Below are 20,951 nucleotides of genomic sequence, written 5' to 3'. Positions count from 1 at the left end.
CAAAATGTCTGGGGCTGAAAGGGATGAAGCCTGAATTATACTTTCAAATCAGAAGGCACTGATTCTAAGCAGCACAGGTTGACATGGCAAGTCTGGAGTGAGCTCAACCCATGCTACGTGTTGGCCGAGTACTTGGAGAGGTATGGAGATAAAGTGCCGGAGAAACTCGATTACTGCGTGTATTAAATGGCTATTTTCTTTGTTAGTGGCAATTCAAGACAATAATACGCTATCCGAGAATATATTCCCTGGACCTAGTCCAATATTTTAGTTCAAGTTTTCATCAGGGCAAGTACATTCAACTTGCAAGTATTGACTACAACCACAAAAAGTTCTTAGCATAAATCAATTTAAAGACTTGGAATACCTTTTAGATTAGTCTTGTGAAAATTCATCTTTGTAACTAAAGAGGGGCAATTCTCCTTAGAATATGACAGTTCTCCTTCTGACTTCTTTTTCAACTTTTTTAATGATGAGGAACATTTAGTAAGGTTCAGCTCTCTGAAAGGAAACAAAGAAATAATGAAGGCTTATTTTTTTCAACAAGGCATGCCAGCATGCATTAGAAGGTGAAGGGCATTTTGTTTTGTTTTTTAAACTTAATCTTCACTTGAGAAACCCTGGTGGCATAATGGTTACGCATTTGACTGCAGTCTTTAAGGTCAGCAGTTCAAAATCATCAGCCACACCATGGGAGAAAGGCGGGACTTTCTATCTCCCATAAACAGTTACAGCCTTAGAAACTCCCGGGACAGTTCTACCCTGTGCAGCAGAGTTGTTGTGTGTCAGCATTGACTGCATGGCTGTGAATTAGAGTGTTCAAACCATCTCAGTTATTCATTGTCTGGCATGCAATGTTTTCTATTTTTAAATATATTCCAACTGATAGAAACAAATTAAAAAGTATATAATGAATTAGTTTTAATTTTATTAAGCCTCATACCGATAACTACCAGAGAAGTTTCTGCATATGAATAGCTGAGTAAAGAGAAGAGAGTGAAAAGCTAAAGCAGGATGCAGGCTTTTACTCTGCATTCTTATTCTTACCTTATTCTCTTCTTCCCTCTGAGAACTCAGGTTTTCTAAGCTTAATAGATCACGCTTTTTAAAAATAATTTTAAACTATTTTATTGGCACATAATCCACATATCAATTTACTAGTTTAATCATATCAAGAAGGGTTTTGCAATCATTACCACAATAAATTTTAAAACATTATCTTCTTTCTTGTACTCATTGTTCTTAACCCTCTAGATCCCCCAATCTCCCCTGCCATATCCCCAAGAACCCAGTCACCTTCTCTGCAGATTTACCTCTCCCGGAGTTCATATACAGGAACACACGCAAAAGTAAACAACAAGAACACTAAGACAGTAACAAAATAAGACAGACAAAAAACCTCAATCGAAAATAAAGAAGAAAATATCAAAAACTGTGGCACATTTAAAACGAGCCACAAGGGAGGTGTTCAATTTCAACCTAACTGCGTCTACAGCAATCCACCCTCCAATGCGCTCTGCTGACAGTAAGGCGTGTCACACCCCGCAGTCTTAGGTCAGCGGGGAGTCACTGGAGACATCCATGTGGATTTCTCATACACTTAAAAAAAAAAGATGATGTTTACCATTTTCTGAAGATAGAGTGGCTCAGAAGAAATGCTGAAACTTTTAAATGGGTGAAAAAGGACATCAAATGATGGTATGACATTTCCCTCCCCTCAAAACTCAGACTTTTAAAAGGAAGCTCCTCATCTGGGGAAGTTGGTAGAACAATTTAAAGTATCTAACATAACTTCAAGGAGCTCTGGCGGAGTAGTGGATACACACTGGGCTGCTGGCCACCAGATTAACAGCTGGAACCCACCAGCTGCTGCGAGAGAAACACTTGGCTTGCCACTCTTGTATGGAAAAAATCGGGCATTTGCCATTTTAACCATTTGTAGGAGTAAAATCCAGTACCTTTAATTTCATTTGCCATAGTGTGCACCTATCACCACTATTCAGTTAAAGCACTAACATGACGAAGGATATTACTTATTGGCGGAAACACTTAACTTGAATACACAAAGTATTTTTCTTGTATTGTAGAATGAGAAAACATTGCTCGTGCATACTGACAGTCTAAATCTGGGTTGTCTGCTACTCTGTATAACTGATAGACAGCATCACAAATGACCATGAAGTCTAAAAAAAATGTACCAGAAAAAAGAGCTTTACTCCAAAGCACAGTTGGTGTAGAAGCACCACTTACGCTAACTCTGGCACTCCTTCAACTTGTTTCTGCATAGCACCATTCAGCATCAGCAAGGCCCTCGGAGAGTCAATGCGAGGCCGCGGTCCTACTTTCCTTTGTATCTGCATCTTTCCACCTCCATGCATACCAGTTTTCCCCAGTGCTGGCAAATAGGAATATACCTGTTGCAAAATAATAAAATATTGCATTCTCAACTACAGCGATCTAGGAAGCAGAAAAAAGATATTACTTTATACATAACATCATTTTAAATTCGATCATATTTTCTCAGTTGTGTCCTTATAGTTGTCATTCTATATAAATGTTAAGAATGTTACTTGTTCTACACCATTAAATCAAGATCACAGGCAGGGAGCAGCTTCAAATCCATAATTTTTTTTCTAATTCAATTTTAATGCAGTACAGCATTTTGAAATTAATTTTAGGATCAACTTATGAATCTTCTTTTGCATATTCCTCTATAGAAGAACATCTAACATAGGTACCACTGGTATCTGTCATTTCTACTTCATAATGCATTTTTTCAACAACAGAAAATAAGCTTGGAAATATAAGCAGTCTAGAAAGTACAGAAGCCTTAAAGGCAAGAACTGTTATTAAAAAAAAATTCTCAACCTGACCAATAAACAAGTGTATTTCTCATTTGTTGAAGAATTCGGAGCTTTTAAACATTCAAAATCACAATCTTATACACCACTGAAAGTGATGACAAAACAAAGGTTCTTGTACTATTTTTCTATGAACAATCCTTAATTTTTGGCAAATTAAATTAAAACTTTTTACTGATTATTCCATCCCTGATGTAAAAAAGTTACAAGGTCTTATGGGGGTTTAAAAGATCTAAGAATAAATGTCCTATATTAAAAATTGAGTAAGAGCATTAAAAAACTGAATTTATAAACTCATTTTGCAGAAATGAAAAGCACTAGAATACCGCAGCGTTCACCATTTTCTGAAGCGAGAGGGGCTCAGCAGCAATGCTGATGGAGCTCTGTAAACACCACTTCTTGAAGACTGCCTCTGCAACAAACATCTGCAGCCAGGAGGAGGAAAACGAACAGATGAAGACCTCTAATTCCTGTGAAGAAAAGTCTGCAAAACAAGAGAAACAACTACAGTTGTTATCACATCCTATGCAATTTCTTTCTAGAGACTATTCTTCCTCAGTGGATTTGATTTATTCAATTGATGATTCATAGACAAATAAGAGGGGCTCTGGTAGGTAATGGTACGTGGCGAGCTGCCTGCCACTCGTAAGGTCAGCAATCCGAGAAGCACCAACCTTGGTGTGGTCAGAAGACAAGGCTTGCTACGCCTGTGAGGAGGTACGCGCTGGGAAACTCACGAGGCAGTCCTAGCTACTCTGTCTTTATAGGGTTGCTATCAGTTGGAGTCGACTCAGTGACACTGAGTTTGGTTTTTGGCTTTATACAAAAAAGTTATCCACATAATATTAAAAAACAGTAACAAACACAATTATTTTTATTTCTTGTCTTTCAAGAGAAAATACCTATGGAAAATGCTCTCACATTTGAAAAGCAATGATTCCTTTTTATTAATGAAAATATAAGTCTTAAAATGGCTACATGTGGTATCGCTTAATAGGAATAAACAAATATAAGTGGAATTTCACCTCTCACTATGCGTGCCACTTTGTTAAAGGTCTCTTACAAGAGTTACTCTTTTGGAAAATCAGTACTTAGTTTTTAAATGAGTACTGAAATATTTCATTTGCAATGATCAGTCTGGAATTGAAGGGAAGGAAGAAATTAGAAAGCCTACTTTGACTGCACCTTTGAATCTGATCACTGCAGTGGATGGAGAAAGCCACACAGAGAAAAATGAAGCGAGTGTCTGTAATGATTTCCTTGGAAATCTGTACCCACTCTACGCTCGAGAGGAGCGTTATACATTTAAATGGCAAACAAGAGCAGAAACTTCCCCAAATGCCTCTAAATAGCTTCCTTTCACAAAGCTATAGAACCTCAGTAACAAAGAACTGCATAGCATGTGAACTGAAAGTGGTAAAAGAGTGGGCCACCTCTTCCCCATGTAATGTAGTCAATGTTATGAACCTTATGCTAATGTTCAATGTGAGTCACAGGATGGCTATTAAATAAGCTAAAACTAAACAAAACAAAACACCAAAATAGAAAGTTTTGGTACACAAGAAGGTAGATTAGAGGGATAAAGAAACAAAAAACCCCATCAAAATAGCAAAATGACGATAATAAATGAAAGAAAAGAAGTTAAAAATGTTTAATTAAAAATACCGGACTAGATGAAAATGTAAGAGCAACGACTATTATAATTTTCACATATAATAACATGCCCACATAAGTGAGGCACACATGCAACATACATAGCTCACACATGAAGCTATTGCACCAGTGTCTCACAATTTGCAAGAGCACACAGAGCGCGTTCTATCCATGACACTCGCAGACAGATCTCCCTAGTCAGAGGCAGAGTTCTTAGAGATTTGGGGGATTGCATGTGGTGCAGTGGGTTACATGTTGAGCTGCAAGGTCACCAGTTTTTCTGGAGAGAAAACTGAGGTTTTCTGTCCTGTAAAGATTTATAGTTTGAGAAACCCAAAGAGGCAGTTCTATTCTGTCCTATAAGGTCGCAATGCAGCCTCATCTCTGAAGGGTTTCCCTCAAAAGCCATCTCAGTCAACTTTCTCCTGAAGAGTTACTATATAGCTCTGGCCGTGGGCATGGGACCAGCGGAGGCCTTCTGGGGCCTGGCTGCCTGAGCTGCATGCCTCACAGACAAGGGTGGCTCCAGGAGTGGCTGGACTTGGGAGGGAAACCCAGGTCAGAGATGAGGCTGCAAGTGGCTCGAGGGGTCTAAGAGGGAGGCTGTTGCTGAAGTTCCCTTCTACACTCAAGTGCTCAGGAGAGACCCCGTAATGTAGCAGGAGAGTGCTGGGGGTAATAATTCAAGGCCTGGAGGCTGCAGCAGAAGCCAGACCCCTCTCCTCTGCTACCTGGGATGCTGAGCTCCTCCTCCGCTTTGGACTCAGGCCCCCTGGACCACCAGCCCCAACAGCATAATCTTGGGGCTCAGAGCACAGTGGTGATAGGAACACAGTAGTCCTGGGGCCCAGGGCTACTTCTGTATAGGTTGCTTCTGTGTCCTTCACATAATGACCTAATCTTTGGACCCCCAACTGTGTCAATAAGTGAGGAGGGGGTGGACTGTTACCATTTGAATTTTGCACTTTTAAACTAGAAAAACACAAAATATCCAACTTGCCATAGATGAGAGAAGAGGACCAAAATCTTCAATTGGATGTTATATAACATCTTTGCTAATGACTTAGGATAAATAAATAAATATAGTAATTGTGTTGGACAACAATTTAGAAAAGTTTTTAAAAAGAAAAAAAGGGCATATCCACAGGAAAAAAACAAAAAATAGTGTTTTTAACAATAACTTTCAATTTCTTCATTAATATATTGATAAGAAGGACAATTATAGAAAACTTGGTTCTAAAGTATAGTGTTCTACCAACTCTTTAATAAGTACTTTATTCTGCCTATTAGCTACAGAAAAGTTATTGTCCTCTTACAAATAAATTACTCACTTGATTTCTCTCTTGACAAGGCTTAAAAATCAAGCTGTATTAAGAACAAGAAAATATTAGGAAGATATTAGACTGAACCATTTTTAGAAATATATGTTGACATGTAAAAACTGCTTATCCATGGGATAACTTGAAGCTTGAAGCCTAAGGAACCAATAGTGCCTTAAAGGGGGGTTGGGGTGTGCTGGGGTGGGGTGGTGGTGGTGGCTGAAAGGTTTAAGTGCAGGGTGAGACCTACTTCGAAGCAGGGATGTAATTTAATCTAATCTGGATTTTTTAATGTTAGTGATCAAATACAGACCCTGGGAAGCAAAGCCATCTGAGTTTGTACAGACTGCTATAGTAACATTAAGGTCTAGTTTTAGCTCAATCAGTCATAGGTTCAAACTTCCTGGGTTTAAACTTGTTTGAAAACTGAAAACTACAATGAACCAACTCTGTGCCCTGATTTAAAGTAAGGGATATTCAGAAACTGTGTAAAGAAAGTATTCCCACTGGTGTAGGAAATGCAGTGTTGTCGGTAGTTGTCGTTGAACAGATTCTGACTCCTGGTGACCCAATGTCCAGAGAACTGTTCTAGAGGGTTCTGAAGGCGCTGATCATTCAGAAGCGCATTACTAGGCCTGTTTTCAAAGGCACCTGTAGGTGGGTTCAAACTACTAATCATTCATGTGGCTGGTAATTGAGTGTCCTTAAACATCTGTGCCATGCAGGGCCTTCCTTTTAATATGCAGTAGAACCCCACTGGAGTTCCTGGGTGGCACCAACAGTTACAGGCTTGCCTACTAGCTAAACGGTTAGCAGTTCAACAGTTCAAATCCACTCAAATATGCTTCCAAAGACAGATCTGGAGATCTGCTTTCTAACGGTCACAGCCTTAAAAACCCTATGGAGCAATCCCACTCTACACAAGTCAGAACTGCCTTGACATTAGTTAACAACAACTAACAACAAAGAACCCTTTCAGTACACGGCTTTTCTTAGTGCAAGCATTAGGCGAACTATACAGTCTACTTCTTTAAAGTTAGTCACTAACTTAAAAACAACACGTAAAACTACAGTTATGGTCTCTAAAGCCACTGCTAATCCTGTTCTAAACCCCAAACTCAGAGAGTTTTCATTAGGGGATGAAAATGGGGAATTCTGTTAGCCAAGTATAGTTCTCATTCTAGCAATTAATGTCAGAATTCACCAGTTTCTCAACAGGATAGGAAAATAAGCCAACACTAAACCACCATGTAGGAATGGTGGACAAGAAAGGCTAAGAAGGGGAAGGAGATTGAATCTGAGCTCAGGAAAGTTTAGAAGTCATGCAACAAAGGACAGCTAATACACAAAAGGGGCAGTAATCACCCCTGTGGCTCGATTAAAAAAAAAAAAAGAGACTAAAAGGAATGGAGATAAAAGATGTTAGATAAAAATCTTCTAGTTATCATCTAGATTACTATTCTAGAATCTCTCTTGAAAGTATTAAAGTGACTGACAGCATATTCAAAATTTTTTTTCTTTAATATATATCCATAATGCACTGGAACATGTGCACAACAAAATATTTTTAAATTAAAAATTCAAATAAAAATGATTTATTTGGTAGTCTAAAATATTCATGATTAAGTATGTAAAAACCACGTCTTATTTGGGGACCACAAAAACTCAACTTAGTTTGAGGTATTGCAGTGAATACTTTAATATAGCTCTTCTAGCTACAGTATTTGCTAACTCCCACCAAAAGAGGTTTTCCCTGGGTCGGGGAAGAAAAAGGGGGTTATACTGATAGAGCAGATTATATGATTCAGCTGTGATAGATTACATTAAATTATTGTTAACAGGGCTAACCAAGTATCATCCTGCTGGATATAACATGGCCATTTCAGAAGCAGGAGGGGGGTGAGACAGACAGGGAACACACTAACAGCAGAAAGGCAGAGGCAGGAGTAGGGCATGCTATTTGGACTCTGAGATCCCAAGACGTTAAAGCTTCAATTTCTGGAGACAACTGTCACACTAGAGGAGCAACATTAGAACAGCAGCAACAGAACCAAGAGCCAAAGCAGGAGACAGAGCTGTGAACTTCCTAGCACCCAGAGTAAAGCTAAATAACGTTAGGTAGGAGGCTGGCGTGTGGAGTGGGCTGCCTCCAGGAACTTAAATGAGGTAGCTAGACTCGTTGACCCACAAGACTAGAATTGAGTGTCTTCAGGTTGAGGCTTATGACAGAGTGGCATGCCCTTTGGGAATTCATTGGCAACTCTAAAAGAGCTTTGTAACATTGCACGAGCATAGCAAAGATCAACGGGCTGTGTGACTGAAAGGCCAACACCCAGAGAGGTCTGCCTGCACACTTGGGAAGAGGTTGTCTTGTCCAAGTAATTGTATGTGAGTACTGTCTATGAATTCTGTGTGGCCAATGCAATGAATTATTAAACTCACTCGAAAAGCAGAGTATTGTGGGAAGGACAGTTGGTGTCAGAATTGGTAAGAAGGGTGGAGGTGGGGCATATCTGATTTCAGTCTCATAGTCACCGGCCTTATTAAACAATGCTAATGTGGAGTTTGTTTTCTTTTTCCCTTGGGAAGTTAGAGGTCAGATGCTGTCCCCTATGTAACACTATTTACAGGTATATTTACTTTAAGAATCTAAGACTACAGAAAGAGATTTTTTAAAAGCATAAAATTAAAAAAGACAAAAAGGAAGGAGAGACTGAAATCTTTCCTAAATTGGCGTTGGAGGTTTAGGATGCAGACAAGGTCTTACAGAGAATTCTCTCAGTGTAAAGCCCCCAAAGAGCTGGGTAGACATATTGAGCAAGCCTCCAGCGAATTGTCCCTGACCACAGTCCAGGGATGTGAATAACCTTTCTCTGAGACAGAGCTGTGTAGTAAAGTCAAATGTGAGAGAAGTAGTTAGGTTAAAATGTAACACTTTATCATTTGATCTTTTTTGACTTATATTAAAGTTTTTTTTCTAATTGGGATTTTCTGTTTTGTCGTTGTTGGGTTTTATTTATTATTTGTTTGTGTTCTGTATGGTTTTCTGCTTATGAGATCCAGGACAGGTGCACCTACAGAGACAGTAACTGGGTTTATAATTACTGAGGGGCAGGGCACGGGAGCTTGGGGGAAACAAGACACAAACAACAGTGAGTAGGAGAGGAAATATGTTCTGAATTTGATTGTGGTGATGCCCATAACCCCACGAAAACAATGAGTTGGGTAGAACACTGCCATCACACTGCTTCAATCCTATTGCGCCCTCAGCGATTTTAGAGGAAGCTTTAAAATTAGAGCAGATAATGGTAGGAGGAAGAAGTGAAAATGATACATCAAGAAGTGACTTTTGTTTCATTCTTACACATTTATTGTTAGACATCTGATTCAAAGGGGAAAAAAACACAAGCAGTTTCTTAAGTTATGATAAAAAAGATAAATTCCAGCATTAAGTATAAAGGAAATGTGCTTTGACCAGTTATACAACCTAAAATAATGCAAGGCTTCACTACAGATTCAGTATTTGGAATCAGGGGATTTCTGTTTTTAATATGGTTAGGTATTCATACAGGAGGAGATCAAGGGATTTTTCATATTTTATCAACTGAGATTAAAATGTGATAATGCTTTCCATTCAATTTTAATGATTAGAAATATTAAAAGTCTTAAAACAGTTTTAACCATGTGAGATTCTAATGTAGTGTCCATTAAAAGCACTATTTTCTCACCAATAAAAACATAAACTGATTTTAAATTTATCTAATTAAATTTTTCTTTGGTTAGGCTGGCTTAGTGAACTTTTAAATGATAGGATTAAGAAAAGCAATATTAATATTATTTATAAATCTAAACTATTTGTTTTCAAAAGACAGTTTTACAAGTTAACAAATTTTCCAATTTTTATGAAATCACCAAAATAGTATCTTAAAATAATAAATAATGATGGAGGGAAGGTTCACATCTGTTTAGAGCAAAATGCAGTTAAAAAATTACATATACAATGCTCAACTACACAAATATCCTTAGAAATATAAAAAGAGGGCATGGTGCCCCAACTGCCTGGATTGGAAAACACCCCTAAAGGGCAATAGACAGTCCCTGAACAAATTACAAACTTTTCTTTCTTGTTATGTTATGTTTTGTTTTTTGTCGTTCAGTTGTTGTTGTTGCTGTTTTGTTGTATATTGTTGCTTGGTTTTGCTCGGTCTTGTTTTGTGCATGTTATTATCTCCAAAGGTCTGTCTAAATAAGATAGGCTAGATGAACAATCTGGAGGAGAAAACAACAGGACAGACAGTTCTGGGGGCACATGGGAGAGGGGGAGGTGGGGGGAAAGGTAGTGGTGTTAACAAACCCAGGGACAAGGGAACAAGTGATCCAAACCGGTGGTGAGGAGGGTGTAGGAAGCCTGGTAGGGCATAATCAAGGGTAATGTAACTAAGAGGAATTACTGAAACCCATATTAAGACTGAGCATGATATTGGGACAAGAGGAAAGTCAAAGGAAATAGAGGAAAGAGCTAATAGGCAAAGGGCATTTACAGAGGTCTAAATAAAGGCATGTACATATGCAAATATATTTATATATGAGGATGGGGAAATAGATCTATGTGCATATATTTATAGGTTTAGTATTAAGGTAGCAGAAGGACATTGGGCCTCCACTGAAGTACTCCCTCAAAGCAAAAATACTTTCTTCTATTAAATTGGCATTCTATGATGCTCACCTTCCCGACACAAGTGCTGAAGACAAAGCGGGTGAATAAGCAAATGTGGTGAAGAAAGCTGATGGTGTCTGGCTATCAAAAGATATAGCATCTGTAGTCTTAAAGGCTTGAAGCGGCCATCTAGCTCAGAAAGCAACAAAGCCCACGTGAAAGAAGCACACATGCCTGTGTGATCACGAGGTGTCGAAGGGATCAGGTATCAGGCAGCATCAGAACAAAAAAATCAAGTCATAGTGAATGAATGGGTAGTGCGGAGTAGAGATCCAAAGCCCATTTGTCGGCCACAAGGCAGCCCCTTACAGAAGGGTCTCTGGGAGGAGACGTGCCAGTCAGGGTGCGGGGTAGCAACGATGAAACATACAACTTTCCTCTAGTTCCTAAATGCTTCTTCTTTCCTTAATATCATAATTCTACCTTACGAATCTGGCTAGACCAGAGGATGTACACTGGTACAGATAGGAACTGGAAATGCAGGGAATCCAGGACAGATGAGCCCTTTAGGACCAGTGGTGTGAGTGACAATACTGGGAGGGTAGAGAGAGGGTGGGTTGGAAAGGGGGAACCGATTACAAGGATCTACATGTAACCTCCTCCCTGGGGGATGGACAACAGAACAGTGGGTGAAGGGAGATATCGGACAGGGCAAGATATGACAAACTAATAAATTATTAATTATCCTGGGTTTATGAAGGAGGGGTGAGCAGGGAGGGAGGGGAAAAATGAAGAGCTGATGCCAGGGGCTTAGGTGGAGAGCAAATGTTTTGAGAATGATGAGGGCAATGAATGTACAAATGTGCTCTACACAATAGATTTATGTATTGATTGTGATAAGAGTTGTATGAGTCCCTAATAAAACGATTAAAAAAAAGAAAAAAGAAATATATTTTTAATTAGTGGTAGTGTTCAGGGTGGAATGATTATGGGAAGTGTTTATAATCTTCCTCTTTGTTATTTTTAAGAATACTCTATGCATGTACAGACTTTTATAGAACTATTTTAAGGAAAGCTACATATGAACATGTGTTAAAGATTACAGACAGCCTAAGAAACCCCAAACCAATTTCTATAGAACGGGTCTAAGAAAAGCATATCAATGCAACTACACTTACCATCGCATGAAAGGGAAACATAACTTCCTAAGTCATCAGACATGTGTCGCATCACATTTCTCCCCATTTTAAGGCCAAGGAAGATCCAATAGTCTACTGCTGCTCCAAGAATTCCAGTCAACAAATAAGCTAGCTCATGTTTGAAGACCTAGCATTAAGAGTGGAAAGATATTATTAATATTTCTATCAGTGTTTTTTTTTTTTGAATACCTATTGAGAGGCAAAACTTAGCTCGTGAAAAATACAGGGTATCCTAATGTTAGAAGGTATGGTTAAGGGATCTAGGAAACTAAACCACATTTTATTTTCTTCTTGTTACAGATGCACACTGGCATTCTTTCTCTACACCCCACCCCCTAAAATACAATAGTTAATAAAATTTCCAGAGACTTCTATATAGGTAGCTTAAATAGAACTTTTATCTAATTTTCATCCAATGATGTCAAGTGATTTAGTCAGGTAATTCCACTAAAACAATGAGAAATGCTTGGTTTCTGTGGATTTTTCTTGGGATTTCTGTCACTAAGAACATATGGACAGGAAAAGATTTATTTGGTCACCAATGCTATTTATGAATATAAAATTAAGTTTTAAATTTCTCTAAACGGGCACTTTCCAGAAAAAAATGACTTGAGAAACACAGTGACTAAAAGTTTTAGGAAATAAGAAGGTCCATTTGTTGTAAAGAAATAGATTGATTCAAATCTTAAGTATTACATTACATCAATACTTTTTATCCAATCTAGAGACCACTGTTAAAAAGAGTATGAATATTGCTTTATTTTTTATCACTTCTATACTTAATATTATTACATTTCTGTAAGAGCTCTAACATAAAGTCAGAACTCACTGCCATGGAGTCAATGCAACTTACAGCAATCTGATGGGGCAAAGCACTGTCCCACCTGGGTTTCAAGGTTGTAATTCTTTATGGAAGCAGACGGATGCATCTTCAAACCACGGGCTTTTCATGAGCAGCTGAACACGGAGCCACAAGGGCCCCGGATTAGAAATGTAGCAAGGCAATAAAAACCTTACTTACTTACAATAAGTGTACTTTATTCTAATGTTTAAAAACATTTTCCTAAAGTCAAGGGAGATGGAGGAAAGAGCTAGGAGTCAAAGGGCATTCATGGAGGTCTAGACAAAGACATGTACATGCAAATATATATAGGAGGATGGGGAAATAGATCTATGTGTCTATATTTATAGGTCAAGTATTAAGGTGGCGGAAGGACCTTGGGCCTCTACTCAAACACTCCCTCAATGCATGAATACCTTCTTTTATTAAATTGGAACTCTATGATGCTCACTCTCCCGACACAACGGCTGGAGCCAAAGTGGGTGAACAAGTAAATGTGGTGAAGAAAGCTGATGGTGCCCGGCTATCAAAAGAGATAGTGACTGGGGTCTTAAAGGCTTGAAGATAAACAAGCGGCCATCTAGCTCAGAAGCAACAAAGTCCACATGGAAGAACACACCAGCCTGTGTGATCGAGTGGTCCCAAAGGGATCAGTTACCAGGCATCAAAGAACAAAAAATCATATCATTGACTGCACACCTCCATGATAGGATCGCTGAAGACAAATGGGTGCATAAGCAAATGTGGTGAAGAAAGCTGATGGTGCCCGGCTATCAAAAGAGATAGTGTCTGGGGTCTTAAAGGCTTGAAGGTGAACAAGCAGCCATCTAGCTCAGAAGCAAAAAAGCCCACATGGAAGAAGCACACCGGCCAGTGCGATCACGAGGTGTCAAGGGACCAGGTATAAGGCATCATGCAAAAAAAACAACAACGATATAAGTGTGTGTATATATGTGTATATATGAGTATATGTATATATATACCATATTAAATGAAGGGGGAAGTGCAGAGTGGAGACCCAAGGCCCAAGTGTCGGCCAATGGAGATCCCCTCATAGAGGCGTTTAGGAGAGGAGATGGGTTAATTAGGGTGCGAGGTAGTACCAATGAAGAACACAGCTTTCCCCCAGATCCTGGATGCTTCCTCCCCCCAACTACCATGATCCGAATTCTAACTTGCAGGCCTGGATAGGACAGAGGCTGTACACTGGTACATATGAGGGCTGGAGGTTCAGGGAATCCAGGGTGGATGATACCTTCAGGACCAAGGGTGTGAGGGACGATGCTGGGAGAGTGGAGGGTGAGTGGGTTGGAAAGGGGGAACTGATTACAAGGATCCACATGTGACCTCTTCCCTGGGAGAGGGACAGCAGAGAAGGGGGGAAGGGAGACTCGGATAGGGCAAGATATGACAAAATAACGAGGTATAAATTACCAAGGGCACATGAGGGAGGGGGGAAAGGGGAGGGAGGGGAAAAAAAAAAACGAGGACCTGATGCAAGGGGCTTAAGTGGAGAGCAAATGCCTTGAGAATGATTGGGGCAGGGAATGTATGGATGGTGATAAGAGTTGTATGGGTCCCTAATAAAATGTAAAAAAAGAAAAGAGGAGAAAAAAATGATTAGGGCAAAGACTGTACAGATGTGCTTTATACAATTGATGTATGTATATGTATGAACTGTGATAAGAATTGTATGAGCCCCTAATAAATTGTTAAAATTAAAAAAATTTAAAAAAAGAATAAAAAAAACATTTTCCTAATCTATAACATTTAGGAAAACTACAAAAGATGAAGAGGTGTAAACGTAGTATTTTTAAAACACTTTCAATTTAAATGCAAACATTTTTCACAATGACATTAAAGCTACTTGAGATTCCTATATTTTTGCTGTTTGTTGTGTAGGCATGTTGAATGCGTGAAAAAATCACGGAATTAACAGTTGAGTAAAAGGCATGTGAGAGGGTTTTAAAAATGTACAGCATCTGAATGATTCTAGGTACTAATTTCTGCCATCACACTCTGCCCAAGTAGGGACTGGAGGAACACCGGTAGTTAGAGGAGTTGGGCTGCCAACCCCAAGCCAGCAGGTCAGACCATTAGCCACTGAGTGGGAGAAAGACGAGACTTTCTACTCCATAAAGAAGCACCAATAAAATGATTTAAAAAAATTTACCATCTTGGAAACCCACAAGGGGAGTTCTATTCTGTCCTATAGGGTTGCTATGCATTGGAATCGACTTGATGGCATTGATTTTCTTGGTTTTAGGATGGGATTCACTCATTCACTCACTGCCGAAGAGTTGACTCTGACCCACACAGAACCCAAAGGACAGGGTATAATTGGCCCTATTGGTTTCTGAAACTGTAACTCTTCACTTGAGTAGAAAGCCTCATTTTTTCTTCCAGGGAGAAACTGGTGGTTTCGAAGTACTGACCAGTAAGTAACAGAGAAATCCCTAGCACTCAGAATTCCCAAGGACCATTGAATTTGTTTTACTTGCCCTTAGACAACAAGATTCTTATAGACACATCTATATGGTTTCATTACAACATTACTTGTAATAAAAAGCTATTAGTTAAATGGTTTTAAAATTGAAGTTTTGATGTGTCATTTGTTGTACAAAGGAAAAGGGCCAAATAGTATATACATGAAATTGAGTGAATAAGTGTTTATAAATTGAAACTGTAGTCATGGTCATGCATACAGTCCCACTGCACTCTGGGACAGCAAATTACAACATGGCAGGGACAGACTTTCAAAACTGGGAGACATTCCAAAGTGCTGGGCTGAAGGGATTTTTACCATAATATTCGTGTTTAAAACTGAGCTTTTCAGCACATTTTAAATGCAGTTTTTATGGTAAAATTAGGTGCCTCACTGATATTCAGGTAAGCTTATACTCAAGTATATACACGGCAAATCTATTTCGGAAGAACTACACCAGAATGTCTCTGGTTTTCAGGCTATTGGTTTAGGGAAGCACTGCTCTTCCTCTATTACCAGGGGTCATGATACAGAACCTTCCCTACAACCTGATGCTGCCAGGTCAGGATTCATAGGTGAGCTTTATTACTATTCCCTCTGCTGCCTGCCTTGATTACAGTTTATATCTTTCAATTACAGCTGTATGACATGTGAAGTTAGCAGCATAACTGGACATTTCAACAAGCTGAGAAAGTCCCAATTGCCCGCTCCCTGCCCCCTACAAGATGGGTGGGGGTGAGGGTGGTGGAGCTAGGAATCTAGCTGACCAGAATTGACAGCTTTAAGTACCAAAAAACTCTGCAGGAAGCCAACTCACCTCTTTGTAAGGCCAAATGTAAATGATTTGCACATGCAAGTTAAAGGGAACTCCCCTGACAGCCACAGTCATGGCTCAAGTTGTCAAGGAAACATAAATCAGTACAGTGAAAACTTATATTTAAACTAAGGAAGAAAAAAATTAAACATTTCACTGTGAATTGGGTCAGGGTATATAGAGCAAATCACTTTCCATTCTATAATTCAGATACAGTGTTTCATGACATTGATTGCAAGGCACATATATATATTAAATCATTTTATTGGGGGCTCTTACAACTCTTATCATAATCTGTACATACATCCATTGTGTTAAGAAAATTTGTTGTCATCATCATTCTCAAAACATTTGCTTTCTACGTGAGCCTTGATATCAGTTCATTTTTCCCCCTCCCTCAGGAGCCCTTGAAAATTTATAAATTATTATTTTTTTGGTCATCTTACACTGTCCGATGTCTCCCGTCACCCACTTTTCTGTTGTCCATCCCCCAGGGAGGTTACATGTAGATCCTTGTAATCGGTCCCCTCTTTCTACCCCACCTTCCCTCCACCCTCCAGATATCGCCACTCTCACCACTGGTCCTGAAGGGATCATCTGTCCTGGAGTCCCTGTGTTTCCAGTTTCTATCTGTACCAGTGTACATCCTCTGGTCTAGCCAGATTCTTAAGGTAGAATTGGGATCATGATAGTGGGGGGCAAGAATCATTTAGGAACTAGAGGAAAGTTGTATGTTTCATCGTTGCTACACTGCACCCAGACTGGCTCGTCTCTTCCCCAAGACCCATCAGTAAGGGGGTGTCCAGTGCCTACAGATGGGCTTTGGGTCTCCACTCTGCACTCACCCTCATTTACAATGATGTGATTTTTTTATCTTTGATGCCTGGTACCTGGTCCCTTCTATACCTTGTGGGCACACAGGCTGGTATGCTTCTTCCACGTGGACTTTGCTGCTTCTGAGCTAGATGGCTGCTTGTTTACCTGCAAGCCTTTAAGACCCCATATGCTATATCTTTTGATAGCCGGGCACCATGAGGCAAGCCCCATATTGCAACATCGCCCACACATTACCTAGTCCCATGCCTCAGTTGCTAGCCTTTCCTGTCCTCCAGTAAACACTCTTTTTAATTCTATTGTGTCAAGCACATTTGCACATATGCTGCCATCATCATTTTCAAAGCATTTCCTTTCTACTTGAGCCCTTTAAACCAGCTTTTCATTTTCCTCCTCCCTCCCCCACCCACCATTCCTCGTGAGCCCTTGATATGTTTTAGATTATTATTTTCATCCTGGATTATTTTCTATTACATTATTAACTATGACACTGAGTATAACTAAAGGGCCAAGATGGGCCAAGAGAATATTCCACAGATTTTATTTATTGCAAGTAACATCAACAAGGCATAAACAATGCTATTTATCTTTAGCATAATATATATATGCTTTAGAATGGATTAATAAGAAAATTTCAAATAAGCCATCGAGGGAGAAAAAAAACCCTTAGCTTACTGAAATGTTTGCTAAAGCTCAAAGAACAAAACATGAATACCCTAAATAGAAAATAAAAAGCAAACATGATTTTACATATCAACCACATACCCATCTTGATTCAATTCTGACTCATAGTGACTCTACAGGACAAAGCAGAACTGCCCATATGATTTTGAAGTCTGTAAATCTTAATGAAAGCAGACTGCCCCATCATTCTCCTTTTAAGTAGCTAGTAGGTTTGAACTGCCGACTTTTTGGTTACCAGCTCAATATTTTATGGTCTGCACCACCAGTTCATAACACCAGGCTCATAAATATAGTATGGCTCCTTTCTATTAAGCTCTACTATGAGACGCTCTGTCAATTGTTATCAGGTGCCATTGAGTCAGTTCAATTACAGCAACGCTGGGTACAAAACACAATCATGCACCATTCTGACAATTGGTTTTATGTTTTAGCCTATTGCTGCAGCCACTGTGTCAATCTATCTTGTCAAGGGCCTTCCTTTTTTCACTGCCCTTCCAGTATACCAAGCATGACATCCCTCTCCAGGCACTGGTGTCTCCTGACATGTCCAAAATATGTGAGGCCAAGTCTCACCGCCTTTGGCACTAAGGAGCATTCTGGCTGTACTTCTTCCAAGACAAATTTAGTTATTCTCTCGGCAGTCTATGGGACTTTCAATATTGTTTGCCAGCACCATAATTCAAATGCTTTGTTTTGTCTTCCTTATTCAACGTCCAACTCTCACATGGATATGAGGCAACTGAAAATACCACCTTAGTCCTAAAATTAACATTCTTGCTTTTTAGCACTTTAAGAGGATTTACCCAATGAAATGTATCTTTTGATCCTTTGACTGAAGCTTCTGTCAATACAGTTAATACCTGCCAATACAGGTTAACCTCCAGTAGAAAAACTGGGAGATCTTCCCAAACCAGAATGGTCTGTTGACTCCAGTTTAGAGCTTTTCCACACTGTCCTGCTGCAATCAGTAACAAGTGCTGTGTACTTTCATCGGAAAGATACACACATAAAGCACACACTGTGCCTCTTCCCTACTTCACATGCTGGCATGCATCCTGAGAAAGTGCACAACAATGGTGAGCAGATCCCAGTCAAGGCTTTCCCCGAACAAGAGCTAACACCTTGAGCAAAGTTATTGAAGCTCATCAGCCTCAATTTCCTTTGCTTTAAATATAAACTAGCTTCCAATTCTATGTCTAATTATAGAACTAGTCTTTTGGAGTCCTTAAGGATATTACCCCCCCAAATGAGATTAACCATGAACCTTCAAACAATGTGCACCTCGTGCATAACCTTGACACAGCTCACCTCTGCTCTTTGCCAAGGAAAGCCCAACACTTCCTCGGATTAATGACAATGAAATTCACTGCCATTGTGTCATTCTGCCATACTTGTTGATTGACATTATGACAAAACAATATTAGCATAAACTGAGGACTTCTGTTCAGCTAATGACTTAAATTGAATGCTTCAAATCAGCAAATCAAGAAACAAATGCTGCACGGTACGGAAAATGATGTCTGTGAACATGCATGGAATTCTTGAAATTGGAAACTGCCAAAAAGATTTAATTAAGTGTGAGAATGAATTCTGAGAGATAAGTAGCATAATGAAGAGGAACAGTTATATGAACGTAAGCAATTCAAATCTTAAACAAATTAATTTTCAAAGTTTAAAGCCCCTTATTGAATAACAACTGATGCTACAAATTAGTAAAGCTTGTTTCACAAATACGTTGCATTTATTTATAAATGTGAAAAAAACCCATCAAGATGAACATGCATAAATTTACTATTTACATCAGTATTTCTTGAGTAATTTCTAATCTGAGTTAGTCCTTGATTTAGTACAAAAATGAGGTTTACTATTGTGTTCAGTTATAAATGGTTAATATCACTTAATGTAATAAAATTAATGGAAAATGTTTCATAACAAAGAAATATCTTATTTTGTTAATGATTCTATTATTTAAAACTGTTAAGATGAGAACTCATAAAGATGCTAGGAACTATAGCTAAAAAGTACTGGCAGTCTATGGTATAGGCAATAAAGTATAGGTAGCTCCTCAATGAATAATTTCAACTAACACACATTTGAAAAATCATACATTTTTTTATACCAGGCACATGCACATAACCAGGCCCTTATTTATACTGCCACATCATAGGACTAATAAAAAAGAGATCTATCTACATCAAGGCATGGCCTAATCATCTAAACTCGTTTTTAAAGAAACGTATCATGGATTGTGATGAGTTGTATGAGCCCCAATAAAATGATTTATTAAAAAAAAAAAGAAATTGAATGGTGTAAAACAATATACATTAATTCTTCCAGTTCTGGAGGCTATAAGTCTGAGATCAAGGGAAAATAGGGTTTTGAGCTCTCTGAACGCTCTGGGAAATGTGGAGGAAGGTAATATGCTCTATGTCTTTCTTCAAGTTTCCGATGCTGGTGGAAACCCTGGCATTTCTTGGCTTGGAGAAGCACCGTTCCAGTCTTTGGTCCTGCCATTACATGAAACATGTCCAAAGTTCCCTCATTTTGTAAGAACACAGGTTACATGATGAAGGCCCATCCTAATCCAGTAAAACCGATTCTCTACTTAATTACAGCTATAGAGACTCATTTTCCAAATATGGTCATATTCATATGTAAGGGGGATGGGACTTCAACAGAGTTTTTTAGGGGATACAACAAATAAGGTGCCGATAATGCACCCAATACTCACATGCATGTTGCTATTTACATGCATATTTTACTACATTTAATTCTGCCAACTAAATTTCAGGTAGAAAATAGATTAAAATCACCGTCTGTTAGATGTGCAATAGTAGGCCAAATCTGCTCCTGAAGAACTATTTTAGGAAATAACTTACCATCCAGAATGATAGTTTAAAATCAAAAAGTACTTTTTTTTAGTAGTACACAAGGATTACTAAGGATTGATTCAAGTTCTTTTATCAGGGAGTCCTTGATTTAAATTGACCTGCACAAAAGTAAACACACACACACAAAACTAGAATGGTAAGTCAATATATATTTCTGTGCTGTCTTTCACTAGTAATCAAAATAATTGGCTACTATGTACAAAACTAAGAGGAAAAACCCTATAGGCATTTTACCTTTACTTAAAAAGTTTAGAGAAAATAATATATATATTTGGGCACATTGTAATTTTTTCAAGTAATTTGAATTATAGAGGGAGGAGGAAAAGGTGAACAGTTCAAGGTACTTTCTCCATAGAGCATTATTCATTTGTAAAGAAATCTACTTACATCATTAGATTTGTACTTTTCCTTATGAGAATATATGGCCCATTCCAAAAGCATATTTACAGGTTTGGTTAAAAGTGCAGAGGTCTCACTTCCTGACCAAAAGAGTTCAAGAAGAATTGCTTTGCCTGTATTTGTCAGACTCTGGGAATCTGACCATTCATACAATCTAATTAAAACACAAAAAGTAAATCTTGATTACTGTAATTACTAAATATGTTATCTTTTGTCAAAAACAAACAAAAATACTACCAATTTAGGAATACAGAAAGGTCATATAATACAAAAGATATAATTATAATAAATGGTAAATTATGAACAAATGCTTG

At 38.6% G+C, this 20,951-nt stretch overlaps 1 protein-coding gene across 2 annotated transcripts in view; it reads right to left on the bottom strand.

Annotated features, from left to right (window-relative positions):
* Positions 1-20,951, bottom strand: part of SLF1 (SMC5/6 complex localization factor 1) — a 75,106-nt gene that overhangs the window by 7,117 nt on the left and 47,038 nt on the right. The window contains exons 13-17 of one of the 2 annotated variants that reach the window (XM_075541284.1): positions 20,626-20,791; positions 11,669-11,816; positions 3,188-3,345; positions 2,251-2,414; positions 368-501 (exon numbers count right to left, since the gene is read on the bottom strand). In XM_075541284.1, coding sequence (XP_075397399.1) covers positions 368-501; positions 2,251-2,414; positions 3,188-3,345; positions 11,669-11,816; positions 20,626-20,791 — 770 coding nt within the window. The remainder of the gene's footprint in view (positions 1-367; positions 502-2,250; positions 2,415-3,187; positions 3,346-11,668; positions 11,817-20,625; positions 20,792-20,951) is intronic. The other variant, XM_075541285.1, reaches the window with a different exon arrangement.

Source organism: Tenrec ecaudatus, chromosome 2, assembly GCF_050624435.1.
Source record: "Tenrec ecaudatus isolate mTenEca1 chromosome 2, mTenEca1.hap1, whole genome shotgun sequence".
In the NCBI taxonomy this organism is placed as follows: domain Eukaryota; kingdom Metazoa; phylum Chordata; class Mammalia; order Afrosoricida; family Tenrecidae; genus Tenrec; species Tenrec ecaudatus.
The sequence above is the reverse complement of the archived record's forward strand: the minus strand, read 5'-3'. Positions and strand labels throughout refer to the sequence as shown.